The sequence below is a fragment of the Loxodonta africana genome, chromosome 1 (genome assembly GCF_030014295.1).
Source record: "Loxodonta africana isolate mLoxAfr1 chromosome 1, mLoxAfr1.hap2, whole genome shotgun sequence".
Taxonomy (NCBI): Eukaryota; Metazoa; Chordata; class Mammalia; order Proboscidea; family Elephantidae; genus Loxodonta; species Loxodonta africana.
In genome coordinates this window covers 137552845-137573521 of record NC_087342.1, presented here as the reverse complement: position 1 = coordinate 137573521, position 20677 = coordinate 137552845, and the positions used below count along the sequence as shown (strand labels likewise).

The 20677-nt window shown below is 34.9% G+C and overlaps 2 protein-coding genes across 2 annotated transcripts in view; one reads left to right on the top strand and one right to left on the bottom strand.

Moving 5' to 3' along the window:
- The window catches only part of IMPG1 (interphotoreceptor matrix proteoglycan 1), a 127425-nt gene extending 124259 nt beyond the window's left edge, over positions 1–3166 (top strand). Inside the window, 1 exon segment of the mRNA XM_064294647.1 lies at positions 3103–3166. Coding sequence (XP_064150717.1) covers positions 3103–3166 — 64 coding nt within the window.
- Positions 35–20677, bottom strand: part of MYO6 (myosin VI) — a 171093-nt gene continuing 150450 nt past the window's right edge. The window contains exons 30-33 of the mRNA XM_064288189.1: positions 13644–13747; positions 12586–12717; positions 4895–5113; positions 35–4346 (exon numbers count right to left, since the gene is read on the bottom strand). Coding sequence (XP_064144259.1) covers positions 4147–4346; positions 4895–5113; positions 12586–12717; positions 13644–13747 — 655 coding nt within the window. The 3' untranslated portion in view covers positions 35–4146. The remainder of the gene's footprint in view (positions 4347–4894; positions 5114–12585; positions 12718–13643; positions 13748–20677) is intronic.

The window sequence follows — 20677 nt, the reverse complement described above, 5'->3', positions numbered from 1 at the left end:
GTATTTATTATTTGTATTTCCAGTACATCAGTAATTTAGGAAAGAATCAGATACACATTTTTAATGAGGAAAAATTAAGCAACAGTTGTAACGAGATGAATTTTTCAAAGTGAAAGGAAAACAACCAAGTAATATGCCTTATCTGGATTCTGAAGGTGAACTGAGATTCTGCATGTGTACACATCAGTATCGTGAGATTCTCCTTTTAAATGTGCACTGAGTTTTCTTGATTATCAACAGAAAAACTTCTGAAGCATCCAAACTTACTTCATACATTAAGTTAGCAAATGAAGAAAGAAGAATACATGAATTTGAACTTGATTTTATTCAAAGACCCAGTCCTGGCATGGTCAGGCTCTAACTCTGAAAGTGTTTCCACTTTACCCTTAATGAGGCTATGCACAGAAGGTCTACCTAGTGCTGGCCTTCTCCAGTTCTATATGCTGAGAACCAATACACCAGCTCTATCTTGACCCAAATTTTAATAACTACAGATTCTGCTCTTCTATTACATGTAATTCTTTAAAAATTAGCAAAGATCTAAGAGAGCTTTGGTGCCTAAAATCTTCAGTGTTTTCTAACCTGAGGGATGTAGTCTTCAAGGGCACATCACCTTTCTCTTCCACCTTAGCTATTAACAACTGCTCTCCCTGACTTGTCCTTATTCTCATTTTTGGATATCCCCTCCCCAGGGATGGATTACCCAATAAGTAAGGTACACTGGGGCCTCATTGTGTTTACTTACAAATCCACAGTACGCAATGTCACATGATGTGGTGAAAAACAGGTACAGTGCAGTGCAGATACGTAAACACAAGGAAGCCTGTGCGTACCTTGTTTACTGATTAATCCGCCCCTGCCCCTGCCCTTCTCTCCTTTGTTAGTTTATCTTCTGGGAGAAATTAAGACTCTCCATAATTGTTATTACTGATAAATAATATAAAAAACCTGTCACACCTTCTGAAGGCATAGAATGACAAAAGCAAAACCCTTTGCAAATTCTGAGGGCTGTTAAAATGTTTGCTTGTTTTATTTCTCAACATAGTTGGAACAAAGGCATTTGTATCTTCTTCATGATTCAGAACCAAATTAGTTGACCTTTGTGGATCTCTGTTCCCTCATCCATAAAAGGAGGTAGGTCTACCACTAACACTGTATTAATTGACTAACTGACTGATTCAGTAGTTATTCTGCTGATCCAAAGAACTCCTAACAAACTGTAGGTAAAGAAACCAAAGATCTACATATTTGGATCCCCTGAGAACCACAGTAATAACCTATGAATGAAAATATCTTTAAAGAAATCTCCAATTAATGAAACTCTACAGACAATAAATCCTCATTATTATTCTTGCCTATGCTTTTCTATTCCCTAGTTAAACCTCCACCGACACCACCTCTCTTCCACTTAAGATGATCTTTTCTTGGTTGCTTGCAAAACAAAAGGGTTTTGCTATGTTACTAGAAAGAATGAACTCTAAAAAGTCGTCATAGGAAGCTGAATGTGAGCAATAATAAAGTGCTCTTTGTGTCGGCTCATGCTTCTAGCACATCATTTTATCACTCCAACTTTACAACTAAGAAAAGTCAGTGTTCTCTGGCCGTATGTGCATTAGGGAAATTTCCTTCTCTCAGTGCATACCCATGGCTCACGATAACCCGCTGCCGTTGAGTTGACCCTATACAGATCTAAAATGTGTTAAAGGAATTAGAAATTACATCAATAATCGAATTAAATGTAAAAATATTTTGTCCTATTTTTAATATTTTAGATATACCTACCTTTGCCAAAGAGTATAGTAAGGAAGGAACTGGTATTGCGGAAGACAAGCATTAAGAATTAAGGGCAGATTTCGCTGGTTAAAACTTGCAATTTTTATTCTTAATTAAAATGATTAATGAAAACATGAATTAATTTACTTATGATTCCTACAGTTTTCTCCTCGATCTTATAGGTGTCACTGTGACATAGTAATGCAGCATCTTGACAGCACTATATTTCCCTTAAAAGGTCAATGAGGTCCTCAGTTTCTCCAGCAATCAGACCTCTGAGTGTATGTATGTACATCTATTGTATGTAGGTTACTGAAAGTCTATTCGAATTAGGGCAATTCTCCTGGTAGCCAAAATTAACTCAGGTGACTATTTTAAATAGATCAAGTTCTAGGACAGCTGTGTAACATAATTAGAAACAAAATGGCTTGTGATTAACTATGATTTTATTAACTATTAGAGTCAAAAACTAAAAAAGATTTTTAACAATGCTTTGCTGTGGTATATTTCTTATGTCTTTTAAAATATTAAGTTTTCTGATTACAGTAGTTTTAATTTTTCCATCTAGTGGCTATTATTGTATCTAAGAGGTATATAAACAGTTTCTGAGAACAGTTAAAAAGGGACAAGTCATTAAAAATCAATTTGAATAATTTCTTCAAGGACAGTACTTGCAACTAGTTAGGAAACAAAACTAATTATTCCCTATCCTATACAATTAAAACACCGATTAAAGGCAAGAGATCAGAAGAGAGAGAACAGGTCATTTATTTCAATAACCAGACCTTGTGTCACCAACCACAGGGACCAAATGACCCCAGGGTGGGTCAATCCGGGCAGTAATACAGCCTTCAAAACATAATCACATTCACATACTCAATTGACAGCACAGACAGGACAGTGTGCTTTCCTAACAGAAGACAATCGTTTGCACGGTAGCATAATAAATAAACGCCTCTGCACTAAGACAGACACTATGAGGGAAACAGTTCTGAAAACAGTGTCTGTGGCTCACAAACACAAATCAGTTTGGAAATATCTTCCTAACTGAGGTATCCTTTCTAAGAAAAAAAAAAATTACTGGGAATTCATTTCAAAGGTTAGGGTCTTTAAAAATCAGAAAAGCAAGGTGCAGAGAATAGTTTTATTTTCTAATTTTATTCTAAAATACAAACAAGACTTCTTAGGATTATGTCAACATAATTCCTTGATGCATTTTTGTCTCTCAATTCCTAATATGAAAGTCATAAATATTAGGCTTGAAACAGCTGGCCTTTGATCAAAATAAACAGCACACAAAGAAAACGTGTTTTTGTTTTTTCTTTTTAGATTATCAGTTACACGAAACAAGCAATTATTAAGTACCTGGGCTTTTGAATTACGAAGCTTATAAAACAGCTCTACAATTACCAAAATCTCAAAGGCCAAAAAAGACAGTGGGAATTAAAAAATAATAATAAAAGATGTCTGAAGCACAACACTAAATCACATGAAACAACTTGGACAAGATTCTGACACAAAAATCGTAACTGAGATGAAGTTGAAAGAATATTTGAATTCGGCCCAGTTAAACCATGGTGCCACCAAAAATCTATTTCCTTTCCTAAACAAAACAAGTCATTTCAAAACTTTTAGGCCTTTAAAGTGTCTGAATTTCCTTTATTTGCCCATTATAAAAAGAACATTCTTATAGCAACAATGTGCTAGAAAAGAAAAACAAATCCGTGCAGGATACTGTAAGTACTCTTTATTACAGAGTACATCAAATACAGGAAGGCCCTTTCTAGAATTCTAGAACTTTTAGAATCACTTCACTCAAACTAAGACACAGTGAAGGAGGGAGAAAAAAAAAATCATAGTTTCCACCTTCAGGGGAAACGTCCATGAGTTTCTGAAAATGTGAGTAGAATGTGAGCAGCTTTTCAGACTAAAACATCAGTGCCTTGATCATTTCAAGTGCCTTAATTCTTGTAAAAAATTTAAGTCAATATTCCAGTTCCATGGTACTGTGCCATCCTTAAAAAGTGTAAGTAGTATGATTGTTTTAAAAAAATTCTCTTTTCCTAGAGAACAACTATGATGGCTGCACTTAAGGTAGTCTGTTGGAAAAGGATGAGAAATGTCAGAGTCTGTCCAAGTGTAACAAGTATTAGAATAATGAGAGATTTAAGAGTTAGAGCAGAAAATAATTTTTAGGTCCCAAACTCACTACCATAATTAACCTTAAGCAAATTAACAAAAACCCATCATTACTAAAATCTGTTCACTTTGTCTAAGTAATGCTAACATGATCATGGAGTGGTGAAATCTCTGGGGCACACACCCCTCAGAACCACCGTAAGGGCTCCCAGCTACAAGGTTAGTGTGCAACGTTTACTTTAACAGATTCTGCAGCATGGCCGTCGCGTACGTGGGCCTAGCCTGTCTGCTCTCAATCGCGTTCTGAAGATACTGGATGCCTCCGCAGCGTTCCCAAATTTCTTCAAACTGTCTTGGCAAAATCTCAGCACCACGCTTTCGAGTGAGGCCTGTCTCTTCAAGATTCAGCTCACACATCTCCATGTCATCCTTACCTGCGTATACGAGACGTCGGAAAATTACCATATCTCTTTTCAGTACCATTTCTTGTAACTTTATTCCTGAAATACTATCAATTTTCATAGATTTAGAGAAGCTCTTAGTTTGTAACTTTTAAGATTTTATTTTCTCCCTCTAAGATATCTGCTTAATAAATTCACTAGAGATAATCTGAATCTGCCTCCTACCCAGAAGGACCCTTTCAAAATTTACTAACACTGCAGTTAATCAAATTATTGGGGTTAATAAAAAAATTCCACATTCCCTCAAGCCATTAAAAATCAACTGATATAATTAATATGATGAAAAGTTTCTTAGGACGTAAACAAGTTTCTGTGTTCTTTACAAGGACACAATAAAATCCAAGCGATTTCACATTATAAATCAGTTAATCCTCAATTAACTGAAAATGTGATTTAACTGCAAAACTCCACCGCATCAATCCTGAAATTTAATGAACTATTACACATACACTAGAATGTTTCATTTGGAGGGTTTATAATCCATTTTTGTTTTATAATTTTTTCATGTGAATCATACACACCAGCCACAAGAAGGATGGGTGGCTTGTCAGGGTGGAGTTCCATCTGCCGGGCAATCCATGGTCCATCAAAATGAGCGTACCACCAGCCTTTTTTCTTACTCTGTGGGTCTTTGTACTGGTCTGCAGGGCGGATGAATGGGATGCGAAAGAAGCGCTGCTGTCGGTTCATTTCAATCTCCTGCTGCCTGGCAGGAAGCTGAGCCACTGGGTTCTGTTGAGCTATTATACAGAACAAGGGAAGTTACACTAGCAGCCCAAGGGAGGTAGCAAACAGCCTTTAATCCTAAAATGAACCAAGAAAATATTTCGAAAAAGGAAGAAGAGAGGTTCCTAACAGTAAATTTAAAACAAAATGTAAATGTTAACTGACTATAAATGAATACAATTTAGAGTGTGATTCTTTCCCTGGCATTGAAAACACACACACTCACTCACACACACACTCACTCACACACACACACACCAACCACCACCAACAACCCCTTAGCGGATTCCCATAAGTGCACAGTTTTTAGTAGTAACCTAAAATAAACTCACGTGGTCAGAAGGAAAACTGGTATTATTTACTAGATTTATATGTTTCCTCCAAAGAGTTTATTCGAAGGTTGCAGCATAACATTTATTGGACTAATTACAGTAAAATAAAAAGAACAATAATTTCCAAAATACAAAGGATATAAATATTTATCAGTGTAACCACAGTTTCCACAAAAAGAAAACATATAAAATCTTTCATTTACCAAGTAATTTTGTTTTTTAAAATGGTCAACCTAATGTAAATGTCTTAATGCTATTTAGACAACTTAATGACCCCCCAAAAAAGATTGTAACAGTAAGTGTGGCCTTCCCCTCAAAGATACTTACTTACTCTGAAATTAACTTTTTCTTGGAATAAAATCCACTGAAGTAAGTGGAAAGTGTATATTTGGTTCTCTTCACCAATAGAAAAGTCCTTGCTTTTCTGCTGGTACTGGGAAGTGCACTCATATCAAACTTTCTTCCATTGTTCAATTTTCATTACTGAATAGTTGGGTTTTTATTTTATCTGCAAATGTAAATATTTCCCTGGGGCAATGACTTTACATCTTTAGCAGCATATTTTTGTAAGCCTGTTAATACGATTTATACTCACAACTTTAAAAGTAGACCAACCATTTATTGGAGCTCAATTAAGAATCTCATTGTGAAAAGCTAAGTATGTCAATGAAAAATTATATAATATATCCAATATATGTCAATAATAGTCACATGGCTTTTGTGACAATTTCCAAATACTGAAAGGATGAAAATACTCTTATTCTACTTTTTACATCAAGAAATAGCAAAAGCTTTATAGCAGCTGAATTTTTTTGCAAACCAGAGAAAGCAAAAAGCAGGTAGCAAAGCTACGCCCCTGAGAGAAAGACGCCCAGTTTTGTTAGTGACTTTAAAAAGCCCCATCACCTTTAGCATATTAACAGAGATGTGTCTAATTCTTTTGTTTCTGGCCCCTCACAGTGACTTAAAGTCTTTCCATTTCAAGTTTTAAAAAATTACCTACTTTGCAGACAAATACACTAACTCAAAAACGAAGATAATTCCAAAGGGTAAAAAAATAACCTTTCCCTCCCTCTTCAGTAGTGAATACAAATTCAATGTCCACATGAGAGATAACTTACTATGATACTGATGGTCACCCATGATTTAATACTACTTTTTTTCTTTTATAATTTAAAGGTATATAGAAAATGACAGCCTCCTGTAACTAAATACATTGGGTAAGACTAAAAAACTAAAAGGAAAGTCTCTGACAGCTTTTTCTCCTGATGTGAGAACTGAAATTTTGTTGGGGAAGCTTGGAAACTAATATCCAACTGGGAAAGTACAAAAATAAAGACATTAAAAGCCTGACGCTAAACTTCTAAACTGTTTCACATCCAACTGAGCTGTCTTCAAAAGTGTGAAATAAGTTTCAAATGTAGCACTGTAAATTATAAGAAACAAAAAAAGGCCCAACTAGTTGGTAATTAAATACACTATTATATCCAAATCATTACTGCTCAACTGATTGTAGAAGCAATTTACTATACATTAAGGTGGCTCAAACCTTTTCAATGATCAAAGAATGTGCACCATAGGAAGCTAGTAAAATTAACAGAATAATCTCCTCTCCCTATTATCATACAAAACTGAAATCTCTTTGAACAGAAATATGCTATCACGGTGTTTGAAAATAGTGTTTGCAACGAGTACCTAAAGTTAGTCTTTATTCTAAAAGATCAACTGCTTTACTAAGAGGGTTTTGCTACAATAAGAATGATATGTAATCACAGTTTAAAATGCTAGTTATTTTTTAAAAGGAAGTAATTGATAAGACAATACATTAGATTTTGTTTTGCATATATAAAAATATTTTGGAGAGTTTTAATGTGATCTAATAAAAGCAACGTCTCAAATTAAAATATATTTGAGTATAGATAAACCAACATTAATGCTCTACTCTTAAAATTGTAGCAAAACAGAATTTAATAGGCATTAGTACTTTATAAAGTATTTTTAACCCATCTTCCAGTTAGCTCATAAATTACCACCCTTTGACTTACGTGAACTGTTCAAAAATGGCGCAAAATCTGTGAACAAATATTTTATGTTGAAGAAAAGATAAAAATGCCAAAACTATTAAATGAGCATTGTTCTAATTTATAAAGCTTTCTCATCAACAGAGGTGATGCTGTAGGCTATCCAATCAATAAGCCAAAAACTCTCAAAATTAACTACAAGTAGGTGCTGCTTTCTGACTTTTTTAAAGCTATTTGATTATGTTTTTGATAATTCTGCATCATGCACACATGAATGGGATCAAAATTCTAAAGTTAAATTTCATTTCAAATTTTGTGACACAGTACCACCCAAAACAAAAACCCAACACAATGAGTTAATAATAGACATTATAACCAAACAAAAAAACTCATTGCGTCAATTCCGACCCACAGCAGCCCTAGAGGACAGAGTAAAATTGCCCCGTAGGGTTTCCAAGGAGCGCCTGGTGGATTCAAACTGGTTAGAAGCCATAGCTCTTAACCACTACGCCACCAGAGCTTATTAAAAAAAAAAAAAAAAATTTTTTTTTTTTTTAGAGCATATAAAAAAATACTACTAGAATTTTCATAGGAAAAAAAGGAAATAACTTCTAAATTCATCAGAAAACTATATTCTTTAGTCAAGAAAAAGCATTTGCTACTCTCATCATTCACACACACAGTATGTTTTAATCTCTTCAAATAGCTAAATCTTAAACTCAGAACGTTTTTATTTCAGAAACTATAAAAGTACTTTTCAACATCCTTGTGTTAAGCAACTAAATATTACATTTACTGGGTAATTGGTCACCTCCCAAAAAATTATTTCTGAAAATCTCTTTCTACAGTCAATGAAATGAGAATATGCTCAACCAGTAAAGCCAACAGGAAGAGGGTAGGAGGCTCCTTACTCATTATTACAAGAATTTACCGTGATTTGTCAATGTAACAAAGTCGATAATACCAATTTATATTTTTGTTAATCTAAAGTTGCCATTATTTTATTTTCTCAAACATAATGAATTCTAGTCCTTCTAATTAACAGACTACACAGAAGTTCGTTTTAAAGGGTGATTAGCTGTCCCATTAGGAAGCAACCCAAGTATAGTTTTTTTTTTCTACTGAGCTATTCAGTTACCTTGATGCTTTTCACCTTTCTTTTTAGCTATACTTCTGTGTCAAAAAGAATTTTCTATGAAATAAATAAATAAATATAGAGAAAAACATGATAAGTACTTTCCAGAGTAGAGGTTACCTTTATCCTGAAAATGGTCCATAATCAAATTCTCTCAAGGCTCAATATATGTGTATTGTACGCAAAAACATGTGGATTGTGTTCACATATAAATCCTGAATTCCTTCATATACCTGGACGGAACTCTCAGGGAATTTTCTTTACCAACTCTTTTGTTCTTCCAAATAGTACATTAGGGTTGGAAACAATATACCAATCAGCAAGTTGAGCCAGGCAGTATTGCTCCTTTTTGGGGGAAGCTGGACGAGTAAGGTATCAAACTCTGATTTAAAAATACAACTAAATCCTTTGTATATGCATTAAACACTTGTGTGCCAAATATAACAGCATAATCTTTTTTTTAAAGAAATGCCATAATTCAGATAAATTTGAAATATTAGGTTGCACCATATGAAATGTCGGATTTTTTTTTTGAAGGCAATGTAAAAACATCAGAAATTGAGACAAAACAAATTTATTTAATCAAAATATGCTCCATTATGTTCAATTATCTTGTGCCAACATGATATTAAATTATATACCCCTCTTTTAAAAAACTTTTCATCTTTTCTGACTATAAACTGCTCAAATGCTTCAACTACAGCTTCTTGATTTGGGAATCTTTTATTAGGTATGAAGAGTTCCAAGTGTTTGAAAAGGTGGTAATCCATTGGGGAGATGTCAGGTGAGTACGGTGGGTACAGGAGAATCCCATGACCTAGCTCCGTTAATTTTCGAGGCATGGTTTGAGAAGTGTGTGGTTGTGCATCGTCATGCAACAGACCTGATCCATCTCTGGTGGACCAGTCTTGTCTGTTATGATCTCAATTTTCCAAGTATACAATCAATTTCCTAACAGTATGAGCTTGCACTGACTGCCCTTGTTGCAAAAAAGAATAATGGATTATGCCTTTTGCGAAGTACCATACAGTCACCGTAACCTTTTTTGCGTGCAGTGGTTGTTTTGGGTAATGTCTTGGAGACTGCTCTGCATCTAACCGTTGCCCAGATCATGTATTATCATCAAACAGTGTCCATTTCTCATCACAAGTACTGATACATTGCAAAAAAAAAAAAAAGGCTCATTTTTGTTGTTGATGAGTAGCACGGAGCACACCTCTAAACATCGCAGTTACTGATTTACCGTCAATTCACGTGAAACCCATTTGTCCAACTTTTTCACTTTTTTGAAAACACTCAAACAGTGGCAAACGGTCATAGGAGATATACTCCCAAGTCTGCTGCAAGACTTCTGTTGGTCGAGAGTTGCTTTCCACCAATTCTGTCAATCCATCTTCATTTATGACAGATTTTGGTTTTCCTCAAGGCTCATTTTGAAGGCTGTCTCCAGAGAGAAATTTGTGAAACCACGACTTATCATTCACTGGTTAGCAACACCCTCTCCAAATGACAAACTGATGTTATCCTCAGCCTCAGTTGCATTATTCCCTAATTTGAATGCATACCAAAAAAAGCAGTCATGATTGTTCAACAGCCACCCTATTATTGAAGGGTAAAAAAAATCAATGCTTACACAAGAATCACCTAGAAAATAAAGTCAATGACTACGAAAGCTAGCCTAGTAACACGAGATGATGTAACCTAACACCCACTTACTCTAACACGTCTAATCGGGATTCAAAAACAATCCCCCTCGAATCCAACATTTCATGTGGTACATCCTAATAGGACATATCACAAGTGGGTGAGCTAAAGGCTCCAATTAGCATATTACAGGTAAAAAATAATGATAGCTCATTGCCATTTTTACCAAACAAATGTAACTGTATTCTGAAACTCAGCACACAGATAGTGAACAGGTATTACAGAGGCAAATTTTTCAACTTGAGAAGAAAGCGGTGGTCACAAGATCAATATTTACAGGGTCCTCCACCAGCCAATTTTGAGACTGTCAAAACAGTCATGTGCTACATGATGTCCATTCAGGCAACAACCATACCTCCATGGTTCCAAAAGGTTTTTTTGTTTTGTTTTAAGGGAAAGCAGCTCTCCTTTTGTTTATTATTTCCCCCTAGTGGTTTTAAACACCCTAAACCCCCAGAGTGAAGGAGCAGCGGGGCTCCAGGGCACATCTCTATTCCTCAGCACCTCCTCCCCCTCCTCCTTGCTTCATTCACTAGTCCTGCAGTGGTTCACTCCCAGTATAGGACAGGCACTGCCTGGGCTTCTCCCCTCCTGCCAGAGCAGTGGCAGGGTCGCCTGCAGTCCTGGGCACTCGTGGGGACACATGATCAGGAAGTGGCTGCACCAACAGGGCTGCACAGCCAGGGCTACCACCGCCAGCCACACTCCCAGAACCTGCACACCCCTTCTCCGTGGCCACCTCTCCATACCCCCCTCTCCGTGACCCACCGCCTGGTGCCTCAGTCTGTGCAAAGTCCCAATCCGGGTGCCAGCACAGGCCCCACTCAGCTGGTGGCTGCATGCCAGGCAAGGCTGGCCTCCTGTATCCAGTGGAGACAGCCCCTGGGCTTTGTCTAGCTGGCTCCCATAAGGTTTAATATAATAGGCTTTAAGGAGATTTAACTATGGATTTTACCAGGACTGCCTGTATATAAAACAGTGTTCGCACAACACCCAAATCACATAACATCCTGTTTCACAAAATGTATCATGGAGGTTAAGTGACCTATGACTATGTGTCAATATGCCCCTCCACACTGTTATAGTCTGACTAATCGCTGGCATTAAATCTCCCTTATTAATAACAATATTTTCCTTACTCAATCTACTCTTTTCAACAACTTAAAAACACTTTTATTCAAACATTATCTACCTGAGAAGTAGTAAAAGAAACAAAAATTAACTAAGAGTTATTTTCTAACAACTCGGATCATGCATTGCTAAACTGTACTGTCGAGTGTTGAGACTATATCCCTTAAACAACAAAGACATTAAATCTACTGTCACCTTGATGTCAACCAGAATTAATATGCTTAAAAGTAGCAGGTTGAACAAATCAAATTCTAATTCTTGCTTTTAAGATTGAAAATTACTACTCATACGTCACAGGTTATTTTCAACCGATGTTGAAGCTAGTGCATGCTTCTCCTAGGTTGTGGCTATCCTGCTCCATATTCCAATTTCAAGTATACCACTTTGCTTTTTTCATCACTAAGTAACAAAATGCATTTTAGGGTCCCAGTCAGAAATTCAGGTCTTGGCCTAGACAAACCTCTAGTCTGAACCAAAGAGATATTTTTTACTCTTTCATTGTCACAATATTGTAAAATAACGTTTGCAGTAAACATTCTTCTTTGTTTAAACAAAGGAATTAGAATTTTAATGGCAAACACATAAACCAATTCTTTTCTTCTTCTGGGAGGGAGAGGAAGGTACTTATGTCTACATATAAAAGAGATAATAACACTTGGGTATTTCAGGGAAACAACTCTAAAAACTGAGCCACATTTTTTAAAAAATTAAGAAAAAATTTTAAAAAGATCTTTTTTGGCAAGTGTGAAAATAATTCATTTTCATATATAAAATTCATTTCACCTGTAAAGTAGAAGATTCATAGTAATCTTTACATTTTCACATGTCATCTTTATGTATGGGTGTATACATGATAAAAGTATGTGTTCACAGCCATACTGCATAACCTCTTCAGTAGATAAGAAAATTCTTACCTCTAGAATTTATTTTAACAAATAAATTCAGCATTTCTAAGCTGATACGGCATATTCTATTGAATATTTAAATACATATTCAATAGAAATAATATTTATAAAAGACTGGTCATTATACTCGTGTTAGGTTCAGTGAGTCACAGTTCTACAGTAAGAGAAAATTTATGTGAGTGTTTTACCCAAATGTCTTATTATATGCATTTATGTACATACACTTTGGAACATTTAAAAATACAGATTTGTTTTTACCATAGTCAGTAACAGACTTTGGGGCACGTTGCTCTGTTTCAGTATTTCTCTTCTTGTTCTTGGATTTCCAAGCATGATACACTTTTAGTCTCCTGTGAAATTCTTCTCGGCAAGCTGCCAGGAGCTCAATATCTATCAAGTAAATAGAAAGAGCCAAAAAAAAAAAAAATCACCATTTTAACTAAATCATCTTACCTTAATTATCCTGTGGCATAAACGTTTTTATTTTTAAATAGTATAAAGTCAAAGGTACATTAATTGTTGATAGAGACGAACTTTGTGTGGTAGCATTATCTTTATATTTATAGGGCACTTTCTTATACTTTATTACTATCTTACATAATTTGCTCCACACAAAAACTTTGGACCAAATAGTTTTTTTTATAGATAAGGAAAGTGAAAGAGGGGTTAAGTGACTTGTCCAAGGCCACAAGACCTTCACAATAGAATAAAAAGTCACTGTGCTCAATTACAAGTTATAGCTACATGCAACACATCTTTTTTATTGTTGCTGTTGTCTGTAATTATGTTGATACATTCAGTGAGGGAGGAAAAAACAGTGAGGAATTCGGTACAACTATGACACCTAATTTCCTGGTCGTAGCATGCTGAATTCAAACAAGAAAACAATTACATGGGATCCTCTGGATATGATATTTTACTCTAATTGTTCTCTTAGAAGAAAAATAGCTTTACAAAGAAAGGACTTCCACAGTCTGTTGTTCCTTTGCATTCATGGATCAAAATATTCAGATATTAAATATTTAACTATTATGAATAACATTAGAAGAGCCAGTCATTAATATAACCCAAACCATAATTTGTCTTCGCTCTTCCCCTCCAACCTATGCAAGAAATAGGCAAAATACATTTAACAAGCGTATCTCTCTTTTACCTTTGTGAATAAGCTAGGTCTTCATTTAAAGGGGAGAGTAACAAAGAGACTAGCTTAAGCTAATTTATACAACAACAACTAAAACAAAATAGCACTCCAATCCAGGTATCTGCTTCATCCGCTATGGAGCCCTCCCCCGCTGTAATCCTCTCCATACACTTACCACAAGACGTATTAATGGTATCACGTAGCTCTGCATATTTCCATTTACTAAGGTCATGTTTCTTGGTACCAGCAGCTGCCTTGGTGGCTTGTACAGCAGGACCTCTGTAATTATTATATATTTTTTACTATTTAAACTAGAAAAATGAATGTAATGTTGACTACAGAGGCAGAAAAGTGAGCATAAATTTGAGAAATGAAAATAACTACTAGAAAAACACTTAATCATTTCTGTACCCTCGACAGATGAGATTAAAGAATGGTATACTAAAAGATGGCCAGGTGTAAATTAAAATTTTCCAGCACTCCTTTTAACAGCCATGTTAGGTTTTAAATGAGAACTTTTGATTCCAATATTCTATACCATGGACTTCCCCCAGACTCCAATTTAAATGTTATTTACTGATGCTGATGGATATATGAACATCCGAAGTTAAAAAATACATTTAGATATATTTCTCAAAATCAAAAAAGAAATGCTCAACATACTTGGAAGATCACTAGAAGCACATTAATGGTTTACGAGCCACCAGGCCACACAGCACAACCATCTGGAGAGCCCAGTGAAAGCTACAGATGGCCAACCTCCACCCATGTCTACTGGCTCAGAGTCTTCTGGGCACCCAGATGTTTGCAGGGTCCACAGATGAGTCATTAAAGGTAGGATAAAAGAGCTACTGGAAACCTAAAACTCCTGACTTTTTAACCTCACTGTGAAAGAACACTTAGAAAAGTTATATAAGCAGATAATAACCACACGCTCACAGCTAGTGAGTAACGATATGACCACAGGGAGCAGTTTTAGGTCAGGAGGCAGAAACAGAAATTTCAAAGAGCGTAAGTGGTGTATCTTGTCCCATTTAAGTAGGAACAGTTGTGTGGGTGAAAAGGAAAGAAAATCTAAAGCACACACTGAAGTGGAATGAACTCGACTGTTTTACAACAGTGCTACTCAGGGCTTAAGGCTTGTTTTTATATATATAAGCTGAGATCCTTATTTGGCGAATATGGTAACAACTTCTTTTCTGTAACACTGAACATTATTTTCCAACAAAAGATTATGCTCTCACATATAAGACACTCAATGAATAAGCTGCAAACAGATTTTTAAACTCAACACCAACAAAGGAAGAATCGAAACACCACATTTCAAGATATGAAAAGAAGATGATACAAATATTTAAAGAATTAAATAACTAAAATATTGCTTCTCAGTTATCACACAAGGAATTTCTCCTTTATCATCTGCTTACTACTTGGAAAACTTTCTCTCATAGAGGGAGAAGGTAAAATATCTGAAAATGAGCTCATTTATACACAGATTTTCTCATCATTTTACGTTTTGAAAGAAATAAGTAATCCTGGCAAACTATCAAAACACAGACATTTAATGAGACACACGTTACCGAAAAACTTTGTTCCTAAAGTGAAACCATTCCTTCAATATTAAGCCTAACAATGAAACAAATAAGGTGTCTTCGAATCTTTGAAAGGCCTATTTATGCCTTCATTTTAGAGAATTAAAAAAATAGCATACTTCACCTTCCACCCACTGCCGTTGAGTCGATTCCAACTCATAGCGACCCTATAGGACACAGTAGAGCTGCCCCACAGAGTTTCCAAGGAGCACCTGGCAGATTCGAACTGCCGACCTTTTGGTTAGCAGCCGTAGCACTTAACCACTATGCCACCAGGGTTTCCTACTTCACCTTATGTACTTAAAAAGTGTCAGACATGGTTGTTGTTAGTCACATATAAGACTGGCTAAAGAATGATGTGTGGCCATTAGTCCTTCCTGCATTTTTACGGTTAAAATCTGTTTTAGGTTTATTGCATAACCTATACTTTTCATAAGCTTGAGATTAGCCATTTTCCATGTAGCTTTTTGTTCTTGTTTTGCTCAAAAAGTGCCAGCTGTGTGTCAGCAAGGTCTCTCTGTTACCCTTAACAATAAATTATGCTTTAACATTTATTCAATACTCTCTTTTTTTCTCTCCTGCATCCCTAAACCACTATTCAATAAACAAAAAATTTTTTCTAGCACTTCCGGGAGTCTTTTCTAAGAGAGTAGCTGAAAATTATTATAGCTTTTCTCTTCTTTTGAAAAAGAAAAGTTAATTTACATTATATGCAGTTTTATAGATTGGCAGAATATACATGTGTTCTGATACTTTTAAAAAATAGCAATGAATTCAAATTATTATTTCTTAAAATACAGTCTTGATATTAACTTTTCATTCATATCACTTCAAACAAAAATACATTTGCTAAAAAACATATGCAGCATCCTAGGAAGTACATGAATGCAATGCACTTAAATGCATTTTTCCCCCACGTCTAAGTTATTAAAATAGTAAAATAAAGATGCAATTTACTGATTACTTGGATTGGTTATAAAGGCAATCATGTAAATGACAGGATAAGGTAGTAGCAAAATTAACTTCTGATTTTTAAAAACATATTAATTTAATATTTTAATTAATTTTGCAACTTTAAAATCAGCAGTTAAAATTGTTATTGATTCATATCCATTTATAGAGGTAATGGACCAGATCCTGCTGGGGTTGTATTATTCCTTGGAGGCTCATTTTACACCAGTGGTTTTTAAACTGTGTGCTTTGATGCAGAGCCCCTCAGGATCTACACTCTTCCTCTTCATCCCCTTCAACTAGGCACAGAGGTTCCCAAACCAGGGTCAATACCAACCCTAGGGGGGGAGTTTCAAAATACTCGTTTTGTCACAATTCAAGAGAAGGTCCCTTGACATGAGATTGAGTTGGTGGGGCCAGTGATAATCAGGATAGTACCACGAACAAGGAATTTCCCATCCAAAAGGTTAACGGTATTCCCATTGAGAAACACTGATTCAGAGGACAATGTTTATCTTTTTCTGTTTGGGGAGGGATGAAAGGGGAATATTTTTCATACAGAACATTTACACGAAAGGAGTAGACTATTCATATATCAGGTTCTGGTCCAAGTAATCAAAAGTGATTTAAAAATATGATTTTGAGGTGTTCATTTATCTCCCAAATTACACTGAACTAACCTACTCAAAATTTCTGACATTTCTTTGGCCATTTGTTCCCTATTAAAAAAATAACAACATATCATGGTTACATAGATTACTTAAAAGAGCATGTTCAGTAGGATTATTGACTTATTAACCATTTACAATTATTTTACTCTGTAAAATCAATAATATAAAATACAGCAAAATTTTTGTTTAAATCCAGTTGAAGTTATTTGAACATGTCCCCATTTTAGCAGCAAGGAGCTTTTAGATAAAATCTCATGAGCGCCATGCTTATGTAGTATTTTTATGTATAGAATATAAATAGCATTTTCTAATTGCATACGGGAAAGTAGGCAGTGTACACATTCTATACAAGGATTTTTGAACTGGAGTTGCTTAATAAATATTAATTAGACAAGGCATAAAGGTGATAAACCAAGCTGATGTATTTTACAGTGTCAAGAGTTTAAATAAGACTGATAAATTCAAAGCTGTAACATTCTAAATCAAAGCATGCTTTAAAAAAAAAAAAGTACACGATGTTCTTGTTAAATTAAATATCTGAAGCATTCTGACCTTGCAAGCCACATTTCCCAAAGGCAAAAACTTATTTTTCTTTTATTGCCCAAGAGAGTATAACTTTTCTCAATATTTGTTTAATTCTCTGGAATATACTCGAAGTTTCATTATTCATCAACACTTCATTAACTTCATTATTTTATTTTCCTGCCCTTTGCTCTCTTCCTTCCGTAATTAATTATTTTCTTACTTATTCTATTCCTCTGAGTCTGGTAACCTCAATACCTTACAAATCAGTAAAAATCCTAAGAAAAGAAAGATGGGTATGTTTGCTTTTTTTTTTTATATCATAGTTTCCTGGATGCCTGCCACCAGCTGGGACCCTGACTATCAAGGAGGGGAGGGCTCCTGTATGCCAATGTCCTTGTAACCAACATTGGCTACAATCGGGTACTGATGTAGGTCTATCCAAGCAAACACACAGAGGAAAAGTAATATTTCAAAACTATTGATCGTGGACAACACACACAAAATAAAATACACAAATATAACTGAATAAAAACTATCTTTTGATAACAAGTCTATCAATCTCTCTTTAAACTTGCAGTTTCTCAGAATTTTGTAATTTCCAAACTCAGGGTAATTGTGATCAATATTTTTAATTCTAGCATCACCTCTCCTCACAATTTCGGTCCCAGTATCCGAGAGAATCTCTGTTTTTACCATCTCTTTCTCCTGGAGGTTCCTCTATTTCTTTTCCCACAGCAGGTTTCAAGGAATCCCTAGCCTTTCAGAGCATTTTCCACTTGGTCTGCTGACCTCACACAGAATTCTCCTTCTGCCCAGACACTATACTGGATGACAATTGCTACGGATTCAACACTCCACCTGATCCTATGTTACTGCAATAGGCACTACACCAAACACATTGGATAGAAATGGTTCATGCCTCCAGATGCTATTTTCTTTTTCTGATTTTACCAAACTATATTCAAATGCTCACAATTTTACCTTAAATATGAGTTGCAAGGTTTATTTTAATTAATTTCTATTTAGTTCAAGCTTAAATGGTAACTACATAGCAGGTGTTCTTATGGAGGGCAATGGTGCCCCCAGGAAACATGATGGTGGCATGATGGTCACAACAATGCTGTAAAAGTGCACTTCTGGCATTTGCTGAGGTTGGGCAGAGATGCCAGGTGTTCTGTACAAGAAAGAACTGTCCCATGTCCCACATGACTTCACCATGTCCACCAGATATACAGGTGAAATATGTATATACATAATGTTTACATGTAAACAAAGCCTTACAAGTACTTTTTTTTTTTTGCATGGTTTTAATATTCACAGAATTTTTCTAGGAATGTAACTACTGTTTAATTGAGAAGAGGCCGTATGTTGCTTCATTCAAAACTTTACAAAGGATTGTTCATAATTTCATGACATTTGAGTAAATAATACAACAGGAGCGTATCAATCTGCATTTGTAGTTGTCAAATTCATGGTGAGTCTATGTATAAATAAAAGCATCTGATTAATTATGTCTTCTTCTGTGGTTGTGCATAAGCACTTTCATATTAAAATAGATATTATTATAAATTTATATACTTTCAGTTCTCCTCTACATGTATTATTTGGAGGGGAGATTATTTATGTAGGTCCTATCATTTTTAAAACATTTGTTATTGATATTGGGAACTATGGAGTCTAGAACCATTGCTAAAAAGTAGCAGTTGAGGCCCTTAAATCTGTTAAAAATCAGGTTTTATATGTACTACAAATATTACTTGGATTCCCTTTCTATGGGGAGATTTTTATAATAAAAAGATACTTCAGTGTCAAATTTAGTATTACATTTATAACTTACGATTATGACATAGTTTGGATATTAGTAGAATGAAATATCATATATTAAAAACTAAGCTTCTATTACTCAAACATTTTAAGTACTTTATTTATTCTTATTCATATCCTCATACCTGCTTCAATAAAGGTGTGTAAGGTAAGGAATAACTAAAAACACATAGAAGATAATGAGTGTTGAAGTTTAAACAAAGTTAGAAAACACAAAGAAGGAAACCAAATCATGAATGATTGTGACTGAATGCTATACAGGAGCATTAAACATTTGCCTTGGCCAAGAAAATAATGAGTTATATCCTTCTCTTTATCAAATAAAGGAAATAATTTAAATTTTACTTCAATGAGGAAACTAATTCTCCTACAAAAGCATCCCCATCCTATTTTAAAAAGTTCAAAAGACGAAATGAAGTTTTAAAAGAGGGAAATGACATACGGTGTCATTTTGGGTCTTGCTCCATCATTTCTGTGAAAAGAATATATTGTAATTAAAACCATAAACTCTGAATTGTGAAAATTTTTATTGTAAAAATTTGTGTTTCAATTTCTTAACTTACTGATTTTAAAACTCCACTAATCAAGTATAAGGTAAGAATTTTATATATTTTTAAATCTTTATTAAAAATGATTAGGAAAGAATGAATTAAAGGGGTTCAATTCAATGAAAATTAAAGGAAAATATTATATCTAGGTTAGTAAATTCGTATGTAGTGAGATTTTGAACAACAGAATCTGGAAATTACTTTATAATTTTAAGTAATTTGAAATCCTTACTTTGCATAAAGGATCATATGTATAATTGATTGAGATTACATTTTAAAACAGACTATATATGTGGAAAACAATTCTTACTTAGAAATTACTGGATGGGAATCCAAGCTGAAAAAGTAACTTAAAATTGTTTACTGCAGCAGAATCCATATAAATATTTACTTTTTAATCCATCAAAGAACCCAAGAACATTTTAATGCTACATGTTAAGAACAGGTTTACTTAGAGAGTTCTAACTAATAAACAGTTATAGGAAAAATTTAGTGCTAACAAAGGTAAAATAAGCATTTTGAAATGTTTAGTTACAGCCCACTAAAGTAAGACAAAATTATCAAGCATGGAAAATCTGTATAGAACATTACCCATAACGAAGTGCTAAAGCTTGTAGTGCTGTTCCTGTCAGCTGCTGTTGGGTTGATTCTGACTCATGACAACCCCATATGTACAGAGTATAAAATAACCACTAGGTTCAAAAGGGAAGGAACTCACGAGGACATGAAGGGCCAGGGAAAGCTTTGTGAAGATTTAAACAGGCATTCCAGAGGAGGGGAACACATCCCTAGACTGTACCACAGGAGAGCAAAAACTCTTCTGCCTCTCAAGGTCTTAACGGCGAGAATGGTTCCTAATTACTTAGCAGTGGGCCGTAAGGTAGTTAATTCTGCTTAGCTTAAATCACAGATACTTATCATTTATATTAAAGGTCCTAAATGGTCCACGCTTTCTCAGAGACCACCTACCCCGGGAGAAGTGCACCTTTCTGAAGATGGAAGGAGTCTACATATGAGCCAGTATCTTGTACATACCATATGGAATGACACGGGGTACAGCTTAATATTTCAGATTTTTAAACATAAAATTTGGTCATA